Source organism: Protomyctophum bolini (genome assembly GCF_963924005.1).
Source record: "Protomyctophum bolini genome assembly, chromosome: 9".
Taxonomy (NCBI): Eukaryota; Metazoa; Chordata; class Actinopteri; order Myctophiformes; family Myctophidae; genus Protomyctophum; species Protomyctophum bolini.
The window spans coordinates 24,685,617-24,708,806 of NC_137870.1; the positions used below are offsets into that span (position 1 = coordinate 24,685,617).

A 23,190-nucleotide genomic window follows, 5' to 3' on the forward strand; every position below is an offset into this window, starting at 1 on the left:
GTGTACATTTAAATCATTGTTGGGGGGCACTAGGCCCTCCTATGTCCAGCTTTTAGTGTGTGTGCACTAACTTTGTCCTACACAAACATTAAATTCCCATTGACAATGAATCGACAATTTTACGTCATAGTGTAAACACAAACATTGCGTAACACAAACACTGATATGTTGTATACTAGTCCTTACCTGGTTTGAATATATGAACAGCAATATGAGGCAAAGTGTAGGCTACAGACATTTTTCGGTGCTTTTATAGATAGATAAATAGATGTCAGTAAGAAGTCGGTGGTGATGTGCGATAATAAGAGGCCTTTGTCCTTTGTCCCCACACAAGTTTTGCCATTGACAATGAAAGGGGAATTCAGGTCAAATGTCCGCTAGATATTGTCCCCTCAAGATTTGCCATTGTCAATGAACGAAGAAATTAGGTCAAAATTCCGCAATTCCGTAAATTAAACATCAAAACATTAAATGCGTCATTGACAATGAAGGAAACATGCAGACGAGCAAATCAGCTAATCAATCACAGGCAACAGGCATTCTGATTGGCCAGTATGAGATGATGCATGATGATGTACGATAAGAGCACCCCTCACTTCACAATTAAGTATGTGTTCTGTTGGGCTTCCTGTGATAAAGACCGTTCTGCATATTTTCAGGAAATGAAGCAACGATCACAGACATTCATTTCAACAGATTTGACATTGAAAATGTTGGTGGTAGCAGTTCTGTGAGTATCGACAGATGCCAAATGTTTCAAGTTATACCTGCAGGGAACACCTGCACCTTGAGTTGATGTAGCATTATGACAAATGTCCTCCGAATGTATGTATGGGGATGACTGATATATCAAATGCAGCCACGTATTTGAGCAAAAGAAAATATAAACCTTGAAATGTGGTTAAAAACAAAATTAAATGTAAAAGATGGTACTGTAGGCAAAAAAAATCACGAATCTTCCATAAGAAATACCAGGCACTTCTCAACATTGAAAACCAGCACACACACACACACACGTTATGAGTGATAGCGCGCTCTCTATAATGTATGATGTGCTATTTTGGCCGCCTCAGTCAGAATAATAATACACAGCCTCTCTTTATTTTCTTTTTCTCTCACTGCAGAACTTATTTTCGTTGTCTATGGTGCTGAAGTTTAAGGGACATGGACTTTTATTTGTGCTAAAAGGCTGCACGTCTAAACGTCCTACCTGGACTGTCGGATAATGACATTTGTGTTATATTGGCTGCAATTGTGTTATTGGATGCAAGCATATAGCAGATTAGTATTGGATAGATCATTAGACATATTTGATTGTATCCGATTTCGTGCACATTCTTATTGAAGCAAGCATTCTTATTAACGTGATGTGATGTTATAGGGTACACTGTGGTGAAAGGGCCCCCAACCCCACCCTTGCAGGGAGGCCTCAGAATTTTCAGAAACGCCACTGATGACATGGTTGACTCCACGTGCAACAGGTGTGCATTATGTCCAAATGTGACAGGTGTCTGCTGACTGCTTACTAAATACCACATTCAAGGTTATGGTTAAAATTTCCGCTGACAGTGCAAAAGTAAGGGATGCACAGACAGACATGCCACTGAGACAGACCGTGTTGGGGCTACATGTAGGCCTACAGTAAATAAAGTTAACAGCCATCGCCATTTGGGCCAGGCCCAGTTTGCTGGGATAATTAAAGCTCTATCCTTTGCTCTTGAAATGTTGTGATGAACGTTTCATTTTTTTTTAATGCATTGTCCACACATCTGATAATGGACCAAAAGCTTGAATTCATTGAGATTAGTGCTCAATGTACTGTAGGGTGTGGTCCTTTGAGCACAATTTACGGCTGAAAACTTTGTGCAAACACATTTCTACACGCATACTATTAAAACGATTATAAAATTCAGAACCACACTTGCCAGCAAGGGGAGGGACATTTACTGTATTATGCCATCATAGAATTTATGACCTCCTATGCTGCGTGAATTAGGCTAAGGCTACTACTAGTAATCAGTGCTTCTACGTTAGCCTAAAGTTTAGCAAGTTTGTATGTTCTTCTCATACTCCCTGCAATGAGTATACCCTCTCCCTGGTATATAAGTGCGAGGTTGCGTGCACGCATCCGCCTGGGTGACTGCTGGGCGAGCGATGGCGCTTTGGCATGGGGGGCCAGGTTTGATGATGTCAGATTGACATATGGAGTGTGTCATGAGGCGTGATGGACTGACAACCATATGGACATCTAAGGGTCTCCATGATGTCATGTGATGTCACAAGGCGTGACCATATGGAGGCGTGGATGACTAACTAACGGACGGACGGGAGATGCAGGTTTTCATAGTAAATGCGACGGTTGCAATAATAGTAATAATAATAATTATAACAGCAGTAGTAGTAATAGTAGTAGTAGTAGCCTAAAGCACATTTTTCAAAGCAACACATGAGAAACCCACAGTTACCACTTACCAGTGTGAAACTGTCAGAAAGGCTGTTTAAACTATGCCAGTGTCAGACACAGATCACCACACCCCTAATAATGAGTCACTGCAGGGCTCATATCAAGTGAAAATACTTTGTGCATCGGGTCTCAAACTGTGTTTGTTTATTCTGCTCTGGTGACATTTACCGCTCTCAGGGCTATACTTGACAGTTATCGCTGGAGTATTTTGTCTGGTGGTTATTGGCCGTCTCCCACAGTGACCTTGGTTATTGGCTGTCTCCCACAGAGTGACCTTTAGTGGCTTAAACAACTTATGTGGTGCTATAACTAAAGAGCACGTGGCACGCCCTCTTGCATGTGCATCATGGCATGCACAGGCGAGGGTGCACATAAAGCCTTCACTTTTACACACACGCACGTACATAAATGCACGCACGCACGCATACAAACAAACTCCCTCTCACACTGGACCCAGCAAATTAAAAATGAATTGACTCTCTGCTCATAGGTATAGTGGACACATATATTTTATTTATACACACCTCTATCGTGTCTCACTGCATCTAAATTATATATGATGTGACTGTGAGACTTCTTTATCTTTTTTGCGTCAGATCATTTGTATTCACGGTCATGAATTGAATGAATAGGACTCATTAGCTCGTAATTAATAATTGATAATTAAATTATGAACTTGTACCATAATGCGATCTATAAGAAGAGTCAGTCCAGTCCAACAGTCTGTTTGTCTGTCTGTCTGTCAATCAGTCTTCTTCAGATCATCTGTCTGCATGTTTCTTAGTCTGTCTGTCTGTCTGTCTGTCTGTCTATCAGATCTTCTTCAGATCATCTGCCTGCATGTTTCTTAGCCTGTCTGTCTGTCTGCCTGTGTCTGTCCGTTCAAAATAAGTTTCCAAGACATGTCTGACTATAAACAGTATGTCTGACAGACGTGGTCTAATGAAGAGTGTGTCATCGCACATTTGCACAATGTCGCATATCACATTAAAGTAAAGCGATTGCGCTCACAGTACAGACCTCGACCAGCTCCACTGATCTGGAGTCAGATATAAGGCTAGACACTACTAGCCTACATACTTTACCAACAAGTTGGTAAAGTTGTACCGATATTGCGTGCATGTGCTCACCACACACACACACACACACACACACACACGTTTGTGTGTGTGTGTGTGTGTGTGTGTGTGTGTGTGTGTGTGTGTGTGTGTGTGTGTGTGTGTGCGTGCGTGTATGTGCGTACGAGATGTTTGATGTGTACAGCCTTTATAGAGTTTTTAAACTATGTATTATTTTTCTTCTGTTCCTTGTTCCTCTAAGTATACTTCTTACAGTCGTAAAAATGAAAGGGAGACACATGGGAGAATTACAGCAGAAGGGTTCAGGCACAATTCGATCTCATGCCAAACAGGGCTGAGTGTTTTAATCAGTGCACAAAGTCTTCGTATCCAGAATATATCACATTTTATAATCTCTTCCTGATTAGAATGTGCTGCTGACTCATTACCATATCAAGGATACGTACGGAGTAGACTCTCTTCCTCTACCTCCTCCACACTTTCCCGTGTCATTTGAGCACAAGCACATTATTTCCAAGAGGATTAAAGATCTGCGCATGCGAGAGGAAATATGAACTTCTCCCAGAGAAAGCACTTATGATGTCACTTAAGGTACTTTAGTCAAAAAACGCGGTGAGAACTTTCAAAGCATGTGAAGCATTTTCCCCTCAGGTTATTGAAAGGTTAAGCAGAAACGGAGAAACGGCTATAGGCCTAATATTAATCCTTACAGTGAGGAGACTTTGCCGATTATATATACTATTCAGTCTAGTGAGTCACCAAGCAGACATTATATATACTATTCAGTCTAGTGAGTCACCAAGCAGACATTATATATACTATTCAGTCTAGTGAGTCACCAAGCAGACATTATATATACTATTCAGTCTAGTGAGTCACCAAGCAGACATTATATATACTATTCAGTCTAGTGAGTCACCAAGCAGACATTATATATACTATTCAGTCTAGTGAGTCACCAAGCAGACATTATATATACTATTCAGTCTAGTGAGTCACCAAGCAGACACGGCAAGGCGAGGAAGAGATTTCATTATAGTCCTACTGGAATAATACACAAAATGCATCGTTATTAGAATATAATGAAATATTTATATTGTGATATAATAGCCACAAACACATGTAGAAATGGCAAGAACCAGCAGTACTCTCGGCCACAAGATAATCACTATTATAGTACTTAAAGATGGGGTGCGATAGTTTTGTACTTTTTCTGTTTTGTATGTGTCTATGGAGTTAACATTACTCTAATAGATCCCCAGGCGTGGTTATGATATACAAATGTCCAACATCTGTAAACCCGCTGGACAACATCTTGGAACACTGCGTAAGCTGGCCAACAAGCTTGATGCAAAAGGCTGCGAAAACTGTACAAAAACCAGGTCAGGAGCATTATAGAGTACTCCTGCGTCCTGCCTAGCCTGGATGAATGCTTCTCAGACCACAACATCCAAATAAGGCTTTAAAAATCATTGGGGCGGGTGAGGACCTTGACCCAGCAGTACAATGCCATCAGCAAGCTGAGTCATCGTGTGTGCAGCAACAATTGTTTTCTACATACAAGATGCACACTCCCAGCTGTCAAGTGGGTCTCAAAGATACCCCAAGCTCACACCCCATTTCGAATCTCCCGGAGGGTACTACCAAGCCACGCCCTTGAAACCTCCAAGTCAAACATCAAATGCGTTGGATCTTTCTCCATGCACTCTGCTATAACTGCTTCCATCTGATGAATGCATTTCCCCCACAGCATGAACAAAGGTCTCGATCTATGCTTGCTAATCTAAGCACCATCTGTCGCCAGGACCACGGAGTGGCACAACCAGTGGAACAGCTTGGGTAGCCAGATAACCCAATGGACAGAGAGAGGCATCACCCCAGATGAATGTCTTGCGACTGGCCATGATCAATCTTGGGCCGTCTGGAAAACCCTGAACCGTCTGGGGGTCGGCGAAGGACACTGCAATGCATCAATTCAAAAATGGAAACTAACCTTTTCTGATGCATGTGTGTGTGGCGAACCACAAACAATGGACCGCATCATGAGATGTATCTATGCTCCACAATGTACTGGAGATGACCTGGCCGAGCCAAATGCCGCTGCACTCGCCTGCGCCAACCACTGGAAAGACGTGATATAGAGGATGGCCAGACACGACAAAGAAATCTAAGCTAAGTTGCTCAGGAGATGTGCACAATGAGCCAACATTGACTCAGATTGCTGCTGTAAATTGTAGTGTTTAACAATTTAAACCCATAGCTTGGCTTCACTCAACACGTGAGGGGCCTAACACACAGATGCGGCGATACACTATAGCTATAGTTGTCATTACACGAAGGCTCACTGCATGCCCTTTTGGGGTTATTGTTACTATGCTATTGTATCGGCCTCAGTCCTAAAGCGATACAACCAGTAAGACGCGTTAACGCGGGAAGCGAACGCAGCTGTTGTGGCAGTCTGACACACACACACACACACACACACACACACACACACACACACACACACCTTTTTTTATTTTGCGTGCATGTTCATTTTGTGTGTGATACAGCTGCGCCCTCTGGTGGCGGGCGGGTGGTGTAACAGCGGGACAGACAGACAGACAGACAGACAGACATGATCTGCAGGGTCTCATAGTTAGTGCTCACTGTGTTCGCAATTACCTATACCACCATTACCTCACCTAATCAACATGAGTTAGACTTTAATATACCGGTGGTGTCAAATGCTTCCCATCTCTCACACACACACACGCATGCACACGACACACACACACAGTCTCTCCATTTATCTCTCTCTCTCTCTTTGTGCAAGGTGCACCCTGCTGTGCTGTGTATTAGAGTGCCAACTGCCTCAATATATTAAGTAGCAGGTGACCAATATAAAACTAACACACAAAGTGTTGTGTCGTTGTGACCTTGACTGATGTGTGTGTGTGTGTGTGTGTGTGTGTGTGTGTGTGTGTGTGTGTGTGTGTGTGTGTGTGTGTGTGTGTGTGTGTCTAATGTAGCATGACAGTAGGGTTCTCCTGGAAGGTGTGCCTGGGTGAACATGTATGTTCACGCTCCAGTTTGCACATATGTGATAGGAACACACACACACACACACACACACACACACACACATACACACACACCTCTGGGGCTAGATCATGATGTGACAAGTACAGGACATACCCCAGGCACATCTAGACACACGCACACCGTTGCACGCACGGACGCACGCACGCAAATTGCTAGCATTTTCATATACCCCACACTGTACGTTGTGTATACGCATGCACACGCATACAGCAGGCCTCTGGGACCACAACATGAGCTGTGATCCAAGTGTGAGAAGTAATTTTGAATATTGAGAGCACAAGGCTGCAGGTCAAATGTCTCTGTCCAATTGTCTGTCCATCACTATCAAAGTGTTGAGCAAGACAGTGAACCTCCACAATGGTGAGCTGTACATCAAATGTAACCTCTGGCTCAATACAGTTGAGTTCAGGTAATTTGCTTATGCGATGCCCTGATTAAGCACAGATTTGTGATGAGTTATGAGAGTACAACTTAACCAAAGTGTAATGTCCCCTGTGTTGTGTTGCCTAATGGTGTTAACTTCCCTGAATTAGTTTCATAAATCGTGAAAAAAAAAGTGAGCATTGCATTTTCTTTTCCCTTTTTTTTGTAACTAGTCCTTATACCTGTTCAAATATATGAACTACAAATTATGTACAGTGTGGGTAATGCAATCAATGTAATATATATATATCACATTATTGATTGGGAGGGAAATGTTAACGGATGAGATTGGGAAGTTGGGATGGGTACAAAATTAATATTATTATTAGGCAAGTGATCCGCGAAGCATTCCTTGGTATTCCTGGGATACGTCTCTGTCTCTACTTTTGAAGTACTTTTTGAATACCGGTAAGTAATAAGGTGTTAAAAGGTGATAAAAAATCCACCTTTGCTTTAGATGTGTAGTGTGTGTAATCTTTCTTCTTGGCCATTGCTAAGAAGAAAGATTGTTAATTTATGTCGCAGTAATTGTTTACTGCGACAATTAATTGTTTCCATCGGGCTTTGCACTGCAGAGCATAACATTCAACACACTATGACAACTCAATTGTTTTACCAAATTTAAATAATTACCCAAAACTTTACGTTAACGATATCAACAATATATATCCTGCTGACTGCTGATTTAGAATCGAAATGGGAAGGCCTTTCAGGTAATTCTTTCCAATCAATGGTGTGAGGTTGAATATGCACAACCACTACTTGAAACATACCACGACAGAAACACGAAACCAATCAATTCAGATCTCTCTTTGTGTTGGAGCAGCAGCTCTGCAATAAGAGTTTATGAAAATAGAAATTATGGGGAAGACGCCCAGGAAAGTGACAGTTCTTCTGACTAAGAGCGTGGTTTCATCGTTGAATGCACTCAATGAGAAGAGGGGCAGAGTTACACAACACAGCCTGCTGGCAGAGCAGCTTAGACGAATTATTGAATTCTCACCTTGGAATTCCAATCACTGACATGCAGTGTGGTATGGCTTTTTGGCCACATTAGGTGTCGTTCCAAAAATGATTAGGTCACTCTAAACAAGTAATGCCTTTATTTATCTGATTCTCTATACTTTCATGCAGATGGGAAACGTGGACACCGCATAAGTGGATTAATACAAAATACTGTGATCAAAACTAGGCTAGAATCGAATACTACTATTACGGTTCTTCATTAGCAATAGAGGTTAGGAGTCAAGATCTGTAGCATCATCTGTTGAAGTAGTATGTGATCTGTCACTTAATATATAGCTTCAACCTATAGGCTCTGTAACCTTGAGAGAAAGAGAGAACAAAACAAAAGAAAAATGCTCATTATTAGCAAGTTGTTGTTCTTGCTTACTGTAAATTGTTCTGGATTAAGGGCATCTGGTAAATGCCTAAATTGTACATTGTTGATAAAATAATAAAAATACATACACATTACACACCTTGCTGTGTGTATATATTTAATATTATTTTATCAACAATGTAAAATTTAGGCATTTAGCAGATGCCCTTAATCCATATCCATGATGGGAGTCCAATGAATGATGAGTCCAATGAAATTCGTCAATTGTTTCATTGAATGAAACACACGCACACACTCACGCATACACGCACGCACGCGTGCATTAACATCCACACAACCACAGCATCCTAATAGCTATGTAGGGTAATACGGTACGGACTACGGAGCTGCACTAATTGATATGTTAATTTATGTCACTAGAAGAGTGACACAAATTCAATGTTTGCCACCTGGAAAGTACTACAAAAGGGGGTTAATCAAACAGAAACGACAACATTTGGCCAACCTGGCGGGAAGGAAAGTACAAGATAGGGAAAACATTTGGCCAACCTGGCGGGAAGGAAACAGAAGATATTCAACAGGTGGAACTTTGAAGCGATGTGACGTCGACGACCAGCTGAAACCTGAAACTAGAGGAGAGAGAAAACTAGACTGAAAACCGAGGTACGGGAGGCCAGGTAGCCGAGCATTATGCCCGAATATTGATCCCAGATTCAACCCATACCCCGGGGAGCACTACACTATAGCTGACGTAGATCCAGCGTCGCCCAGCTCGTAGATTTAACGTTGTCAACGTCGGGCCCCAATTTCAACATGCTCGTAGATTACACGTCGGGCCAATCAAAAACAGATTCAACACGCACACAAAAACACACCAACACACCATCACCCCCCCCCCCGGCCCACACACACACACACACCCTTAGGCCCATCACAATTACTACATAAGTATTTGTGATAATCGCAATACTTTTGGGATAATAGTAATAATTGTAAGCCCCAATCGTCATACTCGTTCCCTTGTTGTAAAGTAGTGGAAGTAGCAGATCTAGGAGCTCAAAACCGTTTTGATCTCGTAGATCTGATACTTTCACTATTCATGTATTTTTATTGTAATTTAAATAATGTATTAATACTTGTGTCGGGCCGAATGTACCTCAATGTACCCAGGCTTGGGCAGGTACATTTGGGGATTCCAGACAACATAGCGCGCCCACTATCGTTGACCGGCCGGGAAGACCCTTGAGTCTCGACCCTACCCCCGGTGTTCTGAGGTCACTGTCCTGGCGGGGAGACCCTCGACCCTACCCCCGATATCCAAGGAGCATTCCAGACATCAAGGGCAGAAGGCATCATCTTCCTTTAAAAATAAATAAACAAACCAAAAAAAGTAAACAGTGATTTTTTAAGTGTTAGAAATGACTACACCTGTACGTGCCCGTTGGCCACCGGCCTACTTGAGAACGATGCAACTTGGGAACCTAATAATAACCATTGTCAACTTGTCATAGCACCCGTTTTAACTATCCGTCTGTGTCTCTTTTGTGCCCATACTATACTGTATATGGAGATCTCTATCTGTCTCTCTGTGCCTGAAGAGTGCAAACCGACTGCGAAAGTAATCAATTGGCAGGTGTGGGGTTGCCATGGCAATCAATTGGCTGAGGCAGAGAGTGAGACTGGAAATTGCACAGGTGAGGGTCTTGGGCTTATTAGGTCCACTGGCAGAGCCTTTTGTGTTGTTTCTGGACAATGATGTATGCCACCGACTCAAGGCCGGGCACTGCACTCCCTGCGGGGGTGTGGAACGCGTGTGTCAAATTTGATGGGTGTTTATTGGTTTATTTTCATTTGCTGCTTTCTTTCGTTTTAACGATTTTAGCTATTTTTGACAGGGGTGCAGGGGGCATTCCAACATGGGGCTTAATACACATTTCTCTCTTTTTTTTTTTACAAAATGTTAGGGCGATTTCTTTAATATTATTTACTATAGTCCTACTAGACCCCACAAACTATACGTGATCTTATCAATTATGTTGCCATGGAGACAGGAATATACACAAGTAGGCGTACAGTCTATACTCACACAGTGAGGCACGGCGGCCAAACATTAACATATTAACAGATTGTTGTGGTGTATACTCACCATGCAGTTACAGAAGAACGATCCACCTGTTGCTGTGGTTGGCTGCAAAGCGGTCAATCACTTTTTCAACATCCAGTTATTTTGTTCTGCTGGAACTGATGGCCAGTATACTCGCATCTCATGGTTCAGGCATATCCACTTTTGTTCCGCAAGACCTTAATTGAGAACGCCTCGGCCCCTCCGCTGGATCCTGGCTTAAATCCATAGGGCCAGGTGGTGTCTTCTTGCCAGTAGCAGGCTGGTTAGCTGGTTGCACCATGCCCATGACAGAAGCTGCTCCCCTGGCTTGAGTGGCTTCATTTTCAGGCTGTTCATGTTCGCTCTTAGCCGTAGAACAGCTCTTGTTGTTACATACAGTATGTACAGTATTTCACATACAGAGCCATAGTACACCCTCGTATTTTGTGGTAGAACTCTAACATATGCGGCATAAATGTGATAAATGCTCCATTTGTACTCACCCATTAAATAATTCCAAAGACGTGGTGTGAAAAATGGTCCTCTAGTTTTATATCCATGTGAAAGTTCTGGCACAAAACGCGTATTTAGTGAATTATCTCCACTTGATACCAAGTCTCCACAGTGATAGTTGAACCTTCCTGTTGTTTACCGCAGACGTCATCACCAATTGACCAGGGAAACACAAAGCGGTCACACAATTGGCAGGTGCTTTGCAATAGGTGCTGGGTAATTAATCACACCACCTGCCAATTGTGTGACCGCAAACTTTTGTGTTTCCCTGGTCAATTGGTGATGACGTCTGCGGTAAACAACAGGAAGGTTCAACTATCACTCCGGCCCCCCTATACTCTAAGGCCCCCCCCCCCCCTCGCCCGGAGAGAAAGGCGTCCGTGTGCATCTCTTGAAAAAGTGGAAATAATTCACTAAATACGCGTTTTGTGCCAGAACTTTCACATGGATATAAAACTAGAGGACCATTTTTCACACCACGTCTTTGGAATTATTTAATGGGTGAGTACAAACGGAGCATTTATCACATTTATGGCGCACATATTCATATCTACAAGGAAACGATGGAAGGTATCTATATGCCTCTGATACATGAAAATTTACGAAGTATAATTAAATGATCACAGGCATTCTAGGTCTAGTTCGCTTTCTGACCCTGAATATGCTGCAGAAGACGGCAGGGCTAAGTTTACCTCCTCCTCTTCTTCATCACCCGACGAGTTTGTGTCCTCAAACACCACATTATTATTCACATCATGAATGCGACTGTCGTCCTCATCCTCCGTGTTTACGTTCTCCTCTCGATTCTCTTCCTCCTCGCCAATGCTGCTGCTCCTCTGTGGTGGTGGAACCGGCCGGGCGGATTGGCGGCGGCCGCTGTTTCACCACCGTTGGTTTTTTACCAATTACAATAAAACGGTCCATTATTAAATTCACACTGGGCTTAAACCAAACGTGGCACTATAGAATCTATAATGTTTTGGTTAGGTAGGTAGCCGGCTCTACAAAGTTCCCTCCGAAAATTCAGTCAACACAGCCAGGTTAATGTGAACTATGAACTTTCAACTAAGGCGGAAGCTCTGTTGATTGGAGATTTGCAATGCGCACGTGACGGGGAACGAATGAAAGGCTACGGTAACGTGAAGGCTCGCCCCCATAGCAAATAATTAAATAAAGGTTATGGATTATTTCAGCATTATCCATCATTACAAAAATAAAAAGTATGGTTTTATTTTCATCACAGTTAGGTTTGTGGGCAGCCTCCAGCAGGTAGCCCCCCCTAGCGCCGTTGTTGGATGGGAAGGGGGGGGGAAAGTTCGGGAAAGTCGTGCAGAATATCACAAAACAAAGTAGCTGCAAATTCTGGGAAAAGAGAAAGACAAACACATAGGGCAGAGGTGAATTTTCTCCCAAATTTCCCAAGAGGTGAAGAAGATACTGCAAGCCATGAACGAATGAGAACCTCCCTAATTGGAAAGTGAATGCAGCCAGCTTTTGCCCTGCAGAGCAAAGGGGTCATCAGTGATGACCACAATTAAGGAGAGATATATATGAGACAGGGCTACATGGCTGCAGCCTCAAAGGTTTTCTCAAAATACACACAGTATAATGTTTTAATGAATAAACAATTGAATATATTGGACAACGGGACAAGAGCATTCGATTTTACCCCCCAAGGATTAAACTTGTCCAGGCTGTCCCCACTTTTCTTCTTTTTTTTTACCGTCTGCAACTAGCCTGGCCCTACAGCATGTTCCTGCAACATGCAAATCCCAAATGTTTGTAAATAAATCCCAAATGTTTATAAACAAATCCCAAAATGTTTATAAACAAATCACAAATGTTTATAAACAAATCACAAATGTTTATAAACAAATCACAAATGTTTATAAACAAATACCAAAATGTTTATAAACAAATCCCATGAGACTTGGTCCTACCCCCCCGACCATGAGACTTACTACAGGCCAACTGGTAGTGGTCCTACCCCCCCCATGAGACTTACAAATCCCAAATGTTTATAAACAAATCCCAAATGTTTGTAAACAAATCCCAAATGTTTATAAACAAATCCCAAAATGTTTATAAACAAATCACAAATGTTTATAAACAAATCACAAATGTTTATAAACAAATACCAAAATGTTTATAAACAAATCCCATGAGACTTGGTCCTACCCCCCCGACCATGAGACTTACTACAGGCCAACTGGTAGTGGTCCTACCCGACAGTGGTGATCAATATTTCATGTCAAGAACCCCAGAAATTATTATGTAATTGGCTGCTGCTGAAAATATGTTATTCCAGGAACGCAACGCGATAATAAGGTTCACCTTATATGGCAATGACGGAAGGCTGGATAGACAAAACGTTTGACATGTAAAAAATAAATATAGAGGAGACTCACTCTTGTTCTCTGGTGCTAACATTTGATTATTCCATATTCCATAGTTTGAATGTCCTCATAGCAGGCGACAAATTGCAAAGTGTAAAATGAGCTCCTGTATTTTAGCTTGACTGTGTGTGTGTGTGTGTGTGTGTGTGTGTGTGTGTGTGTGTGTGTGTGTGTGTGTGTGTGTGTGTGTGTGTGTGTGTGTGTGTGTGTGTGTGTGTCATGGGCGGATTATTATTATTATTTTTTAAACTTAACTTATGGCTTCTGACTGTAGTTTGTAATCATCTCTCTTATCATGATATGATGACTTGCTGTACGGCTGTAGTGCATGTGTGTATGTGTGTGAGCTGCTGTACTACCTAAATGACTCATTTTTAGGGGTTAGGGTTAGGGCATTGTAAAAACGCTAAAATAATAAAATAAAGGTTAAAAAAATCGGGAGTCGCTCGCCAAGCAGTCGCACCCCCTGGCGTCAAGTTCAAAGTCCGCCTATGCATGTATTGGGCCCAAAAACACACCCCACACACCCCACAGTGGAATGGAGGTAGTTTAGGCAGTTTTGTGGAGGAATATAATTTCCTTTCTAATGCTGTTTTTTCTCAAAATGTGTTATAGGATGGTTCAAAAACTACTTAGTTGGCCGCACACAGTGTGTTAAATTACCGTTGGTGATACCGTTTCTGATTCTATATCACCCTTGAGAAAGGAGTCCCCCAAGGCTCCATTCTTGGTCCACTGCTTTTTCTATTATATGTCAATCATATTTGTAGCCAATCTAAGCATTGCAAGTATCTCAATGCTGACGATACAATTCTGTATTCTTGTGCCCCTTCACTTGACGTGGCAGTGTCAAACCTGGCTTCAGATTTTTTCATGATGTATTGTTCTTTTTAGTCATTTTTAGTATGTACTTGGTTAGCTATTTAGACTCTCTCTGAGCCTCCCTGGTAGTAGGTTTTTGGTATTACGGATGTCATATGTTTGTCTTGTCATGTCCTGTATTTGTTGTTACTGGCAGAGCTGTGTAACATTTATTTGCCTCTTCTCTTGGCCAGTGCGCACTTGTAAAAGAGACTATGGTCTCAATGTGATTTTACTGGTTAAATAAAGGTTAAAAAAATAATTTATGATTCTCCTCTGAAACGTCTTCTCCATAGCAAGACGATAAAGGTAAATATAACTACTTACTACTAAGTATTATTGCCTATGTATGTAGCCATAATCTTTATAGCAGTTACTATTGATTCTTAGTAAATGCTTGTAACAGTGTATTGATGGAATACTTGCACTGTCTCACAGTCACTTTGTCATTTTGATTTGATATAAATTACTCTTTAAAAGCCACACCATCTGCCTTTGGCTGCAGGTTTGTGGTACAACTCAATATTATTTTCTATAGAGAAGCCATCCATCCAATGCATCCATGGTCAGGTTAAACAGAGAAAGAAAGATCTGACAGTGTATATTACTTACTCCACTTATTAACCCCACTAATAACTATACCTGGATAGACCACAGGAGCTTGTTCCTAGTCTGTTGAGGGATACTGGTCCATGTTTTTTGGCCTTTTGAAATGTAATGTTACATTTGATGAATTCATTTTTAAATACTATTTAGAAATGGTTAAATTAATAGAAATCGGCATTATAATACTAAAATATTACCTGATTGCATGCTCACTCATGCAAGAGGCACTGAATACTGTGGTCTCTGTGTGTTGCAACTTTGATAGCTGTTATTGTAACGCAGTTCCTTGCCCAGTTTTGAACCAATGATCCAATCAGGACTGTATGAGCACACAGTTAATTGCAACAGACACTGGTGTCATGCACACAAATCACTGAGAGTACAAACGGATCAGATTACTGGTTGTAAGACAATCCATTTAGACTCTCCTTTATTTCCCATGAGCTGACGCACGCACGCACGCATGCACGCACGCACGCACGCACGCACGCACGCACGCACGCACACACACACACACACACACACACACACACACACACACACACACACACACACACACACACACACACACACACACACACACACACACACACACACACACACACACACACACACACACACACCTGTTTATATTGCAATATTGTATTGCATTACCTTGTCTCTCACACACACCACCCACACTCTGTACTGTAGGCTGTGCTGTGGTGAAAGCAGAGAGGCATACCCTGGTTGGCAGACTGACAGATAGACAAATCGAACAGGAGGACAAACAGATATACATGCTGGTGATCAGACTGACAGAGAGACATACAGACCAATGTTAACGGACACGCAGGAGAACAACAAGATTCATAAAGAAAGGAGAGTCAAACAAATAATCATGGCAGGATGATGAAAGATGGATGCAAAGAGAGGCAAACAGGCAGGCGAAACGACAGCTAGAGTCAAAGCACTCAGTCCACGACCAAGCAGGCAGGCAGGACAGACAGACAGACAGACAGACAGACAGACAGACAGACAGACAGACAGACAGACAGACAGACAGACAGACAGACAGACAGACAGACAGACAGACAGACAGACAGACAGACAGACACTGAACATGTAGTAGAGAAGTACTTGTATATGCACAAAGCTACAAAGCTAGCCGTCTCAAGTGGGAGGACTGTTCTTTTCATCACAGGATCAAGAGGAGGGAAAACACATGGAATTCAGCCAGTTTTTCATGACTGATGTCAAAATGCAACCAGAGCAAAAGAGACTGAAGGTGGGACCTTGAGTTCTACACTTCACTGCTGCCTGGGGTTGAATTGTAAACCTTCTAATCATTATAATGGATTGTCTCATTAAGCACCTGGTGAAACAAATGCAGTAGTTGACCAAGGTTATTAAATCGTGGGAGTGAGTATATATATACACCGGGACCGGGGGCTTCCACATGGGGGACATGCTCAAAATAGGAGCATCAGTAGACAGTGGTAAATACTGCAGCAAAATGTTGTTAGTTTTCATTTCACCTAACCTCTGTGCTGGTGGTTTGCAATGGCCACTAGATGGATAAGCACATTTGATGTGGATTGAACAAACGGGTGGCCTGTGGCCCCCGGGGGACCCTGCCGTAGCCCATGGGGGTCACTCATGGCCCCTGGTGTGACCATTGTCATGGCAGACCACTGAACCGTCTTTGCCGCACGCTTGGTGCATCAAAGACATCCCCCTGAGGAACCTGATATTCCCAGACTCATCATCTGTGATGTATCTAGATAAACCAGACTCATCATCTGTGATGTAGCTATAGATAAACTAGTGGATAAAGACAGTTGTGCTGCATATCACACACATGCACACATGCATTCAAGCATACATTCGCGCACGCACGCACACAGTCTCTCTCTCTCTCTCTCTCTCTCTCTCTCTCTCTCTCTCTCTCTCTCTCTCTCTCTCTCTCTCTCCGTCTGTCCTTACTTGCCCTCATGACATTCCCTCCTGTCTGTGTGGTCACTTTAGCACTTCTGTATCCATTGCAAATTTGCAATGCTCTCCATTGCTCTTCTCTCCCTTGCTCTCAAAGTGAAAGAAAATGGCATCTGTCCATCCATCTGTCTGTTCCGTTCAGGTCACCACTTTTGTCCCAAAAAGATACCGTAACTAGATACAATGACTATTGTCTTATATGCATAATTATGTTAACTAGTTTTGTTTTGTTTCGTTTGCCTTTTGCGTGTGTTGCGTGTGTTAATGCATGTTCACTTCTTTGAAAGTTCACTTCTCTGAAAGTTCACTTCTCTGAAAGTCTGACATACTATATCCTTGATTGTCATGACAGATAATGGAGTGTGGGGGAATGGCAGATGGCCATGGACGATTCAACTAAATGCTAAGTAGCTTTTTAGAAATACCGAGATCATGCAGGTTAACCAGCAGGGAATGTATAACTGATGTCTGTCTCTCTCTCTCTCTCTCTCTCTCTCTCTCTCTCTCTCTCTCTCTCTCTCTCTCTCTCTCTCTCTCTCTCTCTCTCTCTCTCTCTCTCTCTCGTGGGAGTTTACTGTCATCCATTAGCTGAGGTCCCATCAGGCCAACACTACACTTCGTATTCACAACATAGTGGGTTCACTCATTAAAGGACGATTTTCAACCCATCTTCATATAATTGGTCCTCCTCACTAATGCTCATGATAAAATGGGACAATGTTATTCAGTAGGAGACTCTTTGAGTCCTCTTTGAGATTGAGAATTGGCTCAGGAATGTGACAAAAACTGATTGATAGAAAATAAATAATTTTCAGGGCAAGCTATTACTTTAAAGTATTGGACAACTTGCTTTTAAACATATACTTAGTCTTCAAAAGTACATGCTTTAAAAAATTATAGTAAAATACTTGTTTGTTGCATTGTTACCTTGTAGGTGAGCTATTTTCACTATTTGAAATACGGCATATGGTTAAATCTGTCCATGTCTTTGCAATTTAGTTGTATGTAAAGTATCCAAAAATATGAACAGGCTACTCAAGTAAATTACATAATCTCATAATAAGTACTTAAGTAGCTAACAGTACTTACTGTCATATGGCCCTATGGGTAATGCGCAACAGGCCATGCCAATTGTGGCATTACTGATATGGAAAGAGTTGCATTACAGCAATGCTTTACTTGACAACACGATTTCAGGGACAAACATTATCTACTTTGTTGACTGCAAACTGTACACTATAGTATTTTAATCAATACCAACCTTTTGTCCCTATTTTTGGCATCCTTATTAATTTATCTATATACAGTATGTATTTATTTATGCCTGTTATAGTAAAAATCACACCTGTGTGAAGTAAGGGGCACTCTTATCATCTTACAACATGATGATGTAATACAAACATTGAGACAAAACAAACATTAAATTCTCTTTTTGGTCAATGGTGTTTTTAAAACAAACTAAACTAAACTAACATTAAACCTGTATATAGGAGGGGCTAGACAGACAGACAGACAGACAGACAGACAGACAGACAGACAGACAGACAGACAGACAGACAGACAGACAGACAGACAGACAGACAGACAGACAGACAGACAGACAGACAGTTATTGACAGTGCCATATGTCCCGTCAGAACAGCATGGTGCCTGGCTTCTCTATGAAAATGGGTCACAACTCAGTGTGTGTTAGCCACATCAAAGCCTTTCACATTTTCTGTGGGAATCAGTCGTTTATTTGAGTATCCAACAGCGAGGATACAGGAATGAGGGGGGTTGATAGTTGTTGATGCCAATCATCCCCAAGTTAGAAATTGTAAAGGTACCACCCTGTAACTTGTGTGGTTGTATAGTTTCCCTGCTCTAGCATTGTCTGCCAGTGTGGAGGAAACGTCAGCCAGCCCTTTGGTGTGAGCATTGGACACTATGGGCGTCACGAGACCTTTGACAGTGCTCACCACCGTGTGATTGTGGTGTATGACTGGCATCCTTGATGAGTTTGCTTCAGGTTAGTCTCTCAAGACAGACTGTTGCCTACAGGGGAGGCGCTGTTTTCCCGAATATTTGACGATGGGATTCTCAGATTGGCTTCAGGTATACCTTGAGGCAGGCCAGCGCGCAATTTGATGATTCACACAACACATGAGTTCCAGGACTTGATCCATGATGACATCTGCAGACAGGTAGTAGTGAGGGATAGTCTGTTTGGACTGCGTCAACCTCTGAGCAATAACCCTGCAGATGTTTCTGACTGGGGGGTGTCAGTGAAGGTCCGAACACAGTTAGCGGTGTTTGGAATCAGTTGGAACAGCTAGCATCCGCTGGGGTGGCCATGGATGAGACAAAGCTGTAAATGTCTTTCTTGGTGACTCGCCCATCAGGACCCGTGCCGCTAACCTGAGCAAGGTCAATACCCTTCTCAGTGGGCAGTTGTATTGTGAGGGGGCTGGCTAACACAATTCCTTTCTTAGGGGCTGCAGCTTGAGCGCGGGGACAAGCTGCTATGCTTCAAACTGAATTTGTTAGGTTCTTTGGTCCTTGTGGGATCATCTGGAATGTATTGACAAGCATGTAACGTGAAAAAAAGACATATAGATGACGAAACCACAAAAGTTGAGTGCGATGACAAAGCATGGCCTCCCTGGCCTGTCTGTAGCCCTTTACGCCTACGACACAGCAGAGACACGAGGGCAAGAGCCAGCTGATGGGGAGCTCTAGATAGGAGAGATATTTCCTAAGGATGCTAACCGTGACCAAAGAGAGCAGACAGCAGTCATCACACACTTGGCCAGGAGAAGCTAGGTGACTGACCGATTTGTGGATGGCTATGTGATTGGCATGACCACTCACTCCTCTTCCATCAAAGGTCAGTACCATGTTGAATGAGTGAGCTTTGATGTGCTTGATGATTACAGAGGAGACCACAGAGTCGCTCCATTCTGCATTAGGGTCATCAGGAAGTTTGTTATGGTCCGTTATAGTGACTCTGGAGGCTGGTATTCCCAACACTGCACAGCTTTTCATGAGTTCCTTTTCACGCTGAGCTCCTTGATTGTAGAAATTCCCTGGAGATAAACACAACAAATTAACATGGGCCTTGAGCTCGATGAGTCTTAAAATTGTCGGTGCGAAGAACATGCATTCATCATCTGGATGTGCAGTTACAATAAGTGCTCTAACATCAAGGTTGTTTGGAATGGATGAAGGAAACTTGTCTCTATTTGAAAAGTTACCCATTAAACACTTTAAAGACATGGCACTATTTAGTCGATGTTGGTGGCAAATCCATTTTATCCAAACAATGTAGGACATAAAAATCAAGAGAACAAGGAAAAGAACCATTGTTATTGTTATACCATAGCTGTAATCCTAATGATTTTTATATTGACATTTCCAGTGCCCTCTGGAACAAGAAGCCCGGCTGATGGAATGTCTCCATCTGCTTTATATCTTGTATCATCAGATATGACATCAGACCAAATATGGCCTCGGACTTGCCCCAAATATGGAGTTCCGATCTACAAGCTCCCAGTCCCAGCTCACAAAATGTATTATTTTATTCAAATTGTGTCTTACCATGTCTCTTACTGCAGGTATATTCAAAAATAGCAGATGCACAAGCTCATTGCGTGTCACTTTGTGCAACAAGTTTGCAGGCACGCAGGCAGGCACGCACACGCACACACGCACGCATGCACACACACACACACACACACACACACACACACACACACACACACACACACACACACACACACACACACACACACACACACGCGTCACACACACACACACACACACACACATACACACACACTTGACTTTATTCTTTTCGAACTTTATGCACGTTTGCATTATCGTTTGTGTAACAATTGATAACACAACAAACAAGCATACAAAAATCCCTTTCAAATAAGTGAAATCTAGTCTGAAACCAATTAAGTCACTCTTGATCCTACATACTGTATATCTCTTGTATACTGTACAGTAAAACAGGAACGACGGCTAAAAATATTTGAAAACTGGTAGAAACTAAATTATGAAACAGCCACCAGGAAGATGTGATTTGCTTGTAACATAAAACAGCACTAATATTTGCATATACTGTGTGTAGACTAGTACTAGATAATATGTAGCTTCAAAGGCGTGTCTAAGTTTACATGCAACCAAACATGTGAGAACTGGGGACGGTGGGCTGACGTTAATCACTGTAAGCTCATCTAATTTGGTACGACATCAAAAGAAGTGTACATATACCGTATGAGGCCTGATCCAAAGCTGACTTTTTTGCCTTCCACTGTACTTTGATGTGAAGTCCTTAACTCCGTAAGACATCAATACAAATAACGACCAGATTAAACTCACTGTCCCTGTGTCCCCAGCCCCCACATTGATGGAAGACTGCACTGAGGAGAGTTGTTTTGGAGTTTATATCTACAAATCCACAAATTCAAGACTTCACAAGGTGAGTAATTGACAAAAATGTTATTACACTGCATTAACATACCACACAATACAGCATACATCACAGTAAATCAATGCAACTGTGAAGTCAACATTTTACCTAGGAACTTGGGTCTTAACAGGTTACAGTTCAATGCACGATATTCCGCACTGATTTCTCTGACTGTCAGACGAAACCATTCATAGAGAAACAAACAAATGCTGCAGCACAAAAAATAAATCTAATTTATTATTTCTAAGTTGCCTTGGATAAGATGCCTCAATACAGTGTAAGTCCTAATTGTAATTCTGTGTTTAGTGTGGAATTCATGTTAGCAAGAAAAATAAGTGATTTATCTGATTAAATAAAAGGTTAAATGTCACACAATGTCACACATCTTCCTGTGTGTTGAATCCAGACAAATCCAGTTGACCTGCATTGTTCACAGTGAGCCACTTTACGCTTGAATGGCTTGAAATGGCACGCACGCACGCACAAAGCATGCTTAAACACAGACTCACACTTTCCCTGCATAACTATAGGTAAATCCTTACTGCAGACATATACGCTAGATACGTATACTTAAACGATATTAGACCTACTCACAATCACATACGCACGCACACACTGCACATGCATGCATGAATATGTATTCAGTGTGTGTCTGCGTGCACACACTGCGTAACAATCCATTAAGTGTATGTGCGTGCGCGTGCGTGCATGCGTTTATGGATGGTTTGATTGCGAACGCAGTGACCACTTACTATGAGACCTAGCAGATCATGTCTGTCTGTCTGTGTGTCTGTCTGTGTGTGTGACTGTCCCGCTTTTGTGCCCATATATGGAGCTGAGTGATTTGTTTGTGATTGATGCAAGTGTCTGTCCCGCTGTTACGTCACCATGACTCAGCCATAACCATACCAGTAAGACGCGCAAACGCGGGAAGCGAACGCAGTCTGTCCCGCTGTTACTGTATATGTGGACCTGGCCCCTTTTGTGCCCATATATGGAGCTGAGTGGACCTGGCCCCTTTTGTGCCCATATATGGAGCTGAGTGGACCTGGCCCCTTTTGTGCCCATATATGGAGCTGAGTGATTGCTGATGCAACACACTCCATATTTGGATAGCGGGACAGACACACGGACAGACAGACAGACATGATCTGCTAGGTCTCATAGTAAGTGCTCACAGCGTTCGCAATAAGGAGTCCCCAAAGCAGCTATACGTCCAAAACCCAAATATGTACGAGCTGCGTTCGCTTCCCGCGTCTTACTCGTGTGTACAAATGTACATGTTATTGTAACCTTCTCAAGCCTGAGTAATGCAACACACACACACACACACACACACACACACACACACACTTCAACTAAAGAGCAAGGAATGCATACAGTAGGCCTATGTACAGTATGAAAGGATACATACAGTAGGCCTATGTGTGCTGCTTTTGAGTCAAAATGAGTCAGTCAGGACTAAATGGATATAGGAAATATATTATATTTTCAATTTAGGCATTTAGCAGATATACGTGTGTGTGTGTGTGTGTGTGTGTGTGTGTGTGTGTGTGTGTGTGTGTGTGTGTGTGTGTGTGTGCTGTGCTGTTTGACTTTACTGTTAAGTAAAGTACTGTTAAGTCAGCCTTCCTCAGCATTGTTAACGCTGAGGAAGGCCGACTCGGCCGAACCGTTCGGACAAGCTGTTCGGAGCTAAATAACATCATGTGAAAAGGACATTGAGTGCTGGCATTTTCATCATTCTGACTTCTCTATCTACCTACCCTCTCCCTATACACTTCACTCTCTTGCCCTCGGTCTGCCGGCTCTGCCCTCTTCCCCTTGTGTTCCTTATTTCTCTATGTACACTCTCTCAATGTCTTTCAGTCTGTCTACCACCTTGTAGT

The 23,190-nt window shown here is 42.4% G+C and overlaps 1 protein-coding gene across 1 annotated transcript; it reads right to left on the reverse strand.

Annotated features, from left to right (window-relative positions):
• Positions 1–19,353: 19,353 nt before the first annotated feature.
• On the reverse strand, positions 19,354–20,082 carry LOC308321788 (N-acetylglucosaminyl-phosphatidylinositol de-N-acetylase-like; the record flags this gene model as incomplete). The annotated part of the gene is made up of 1 exon (XM_080772878.1): positions 19,354–20,082. The coding sequence occupies one exon, from the start codon at positions 20,080–20,082 to the stop codon at positions 19,354–19,356; it is 729 nt and encodes a 242-aa protein (XP_080629004.1).
• Positions 20,083–23,190: the final 3,108 nt, after the last annotated feature.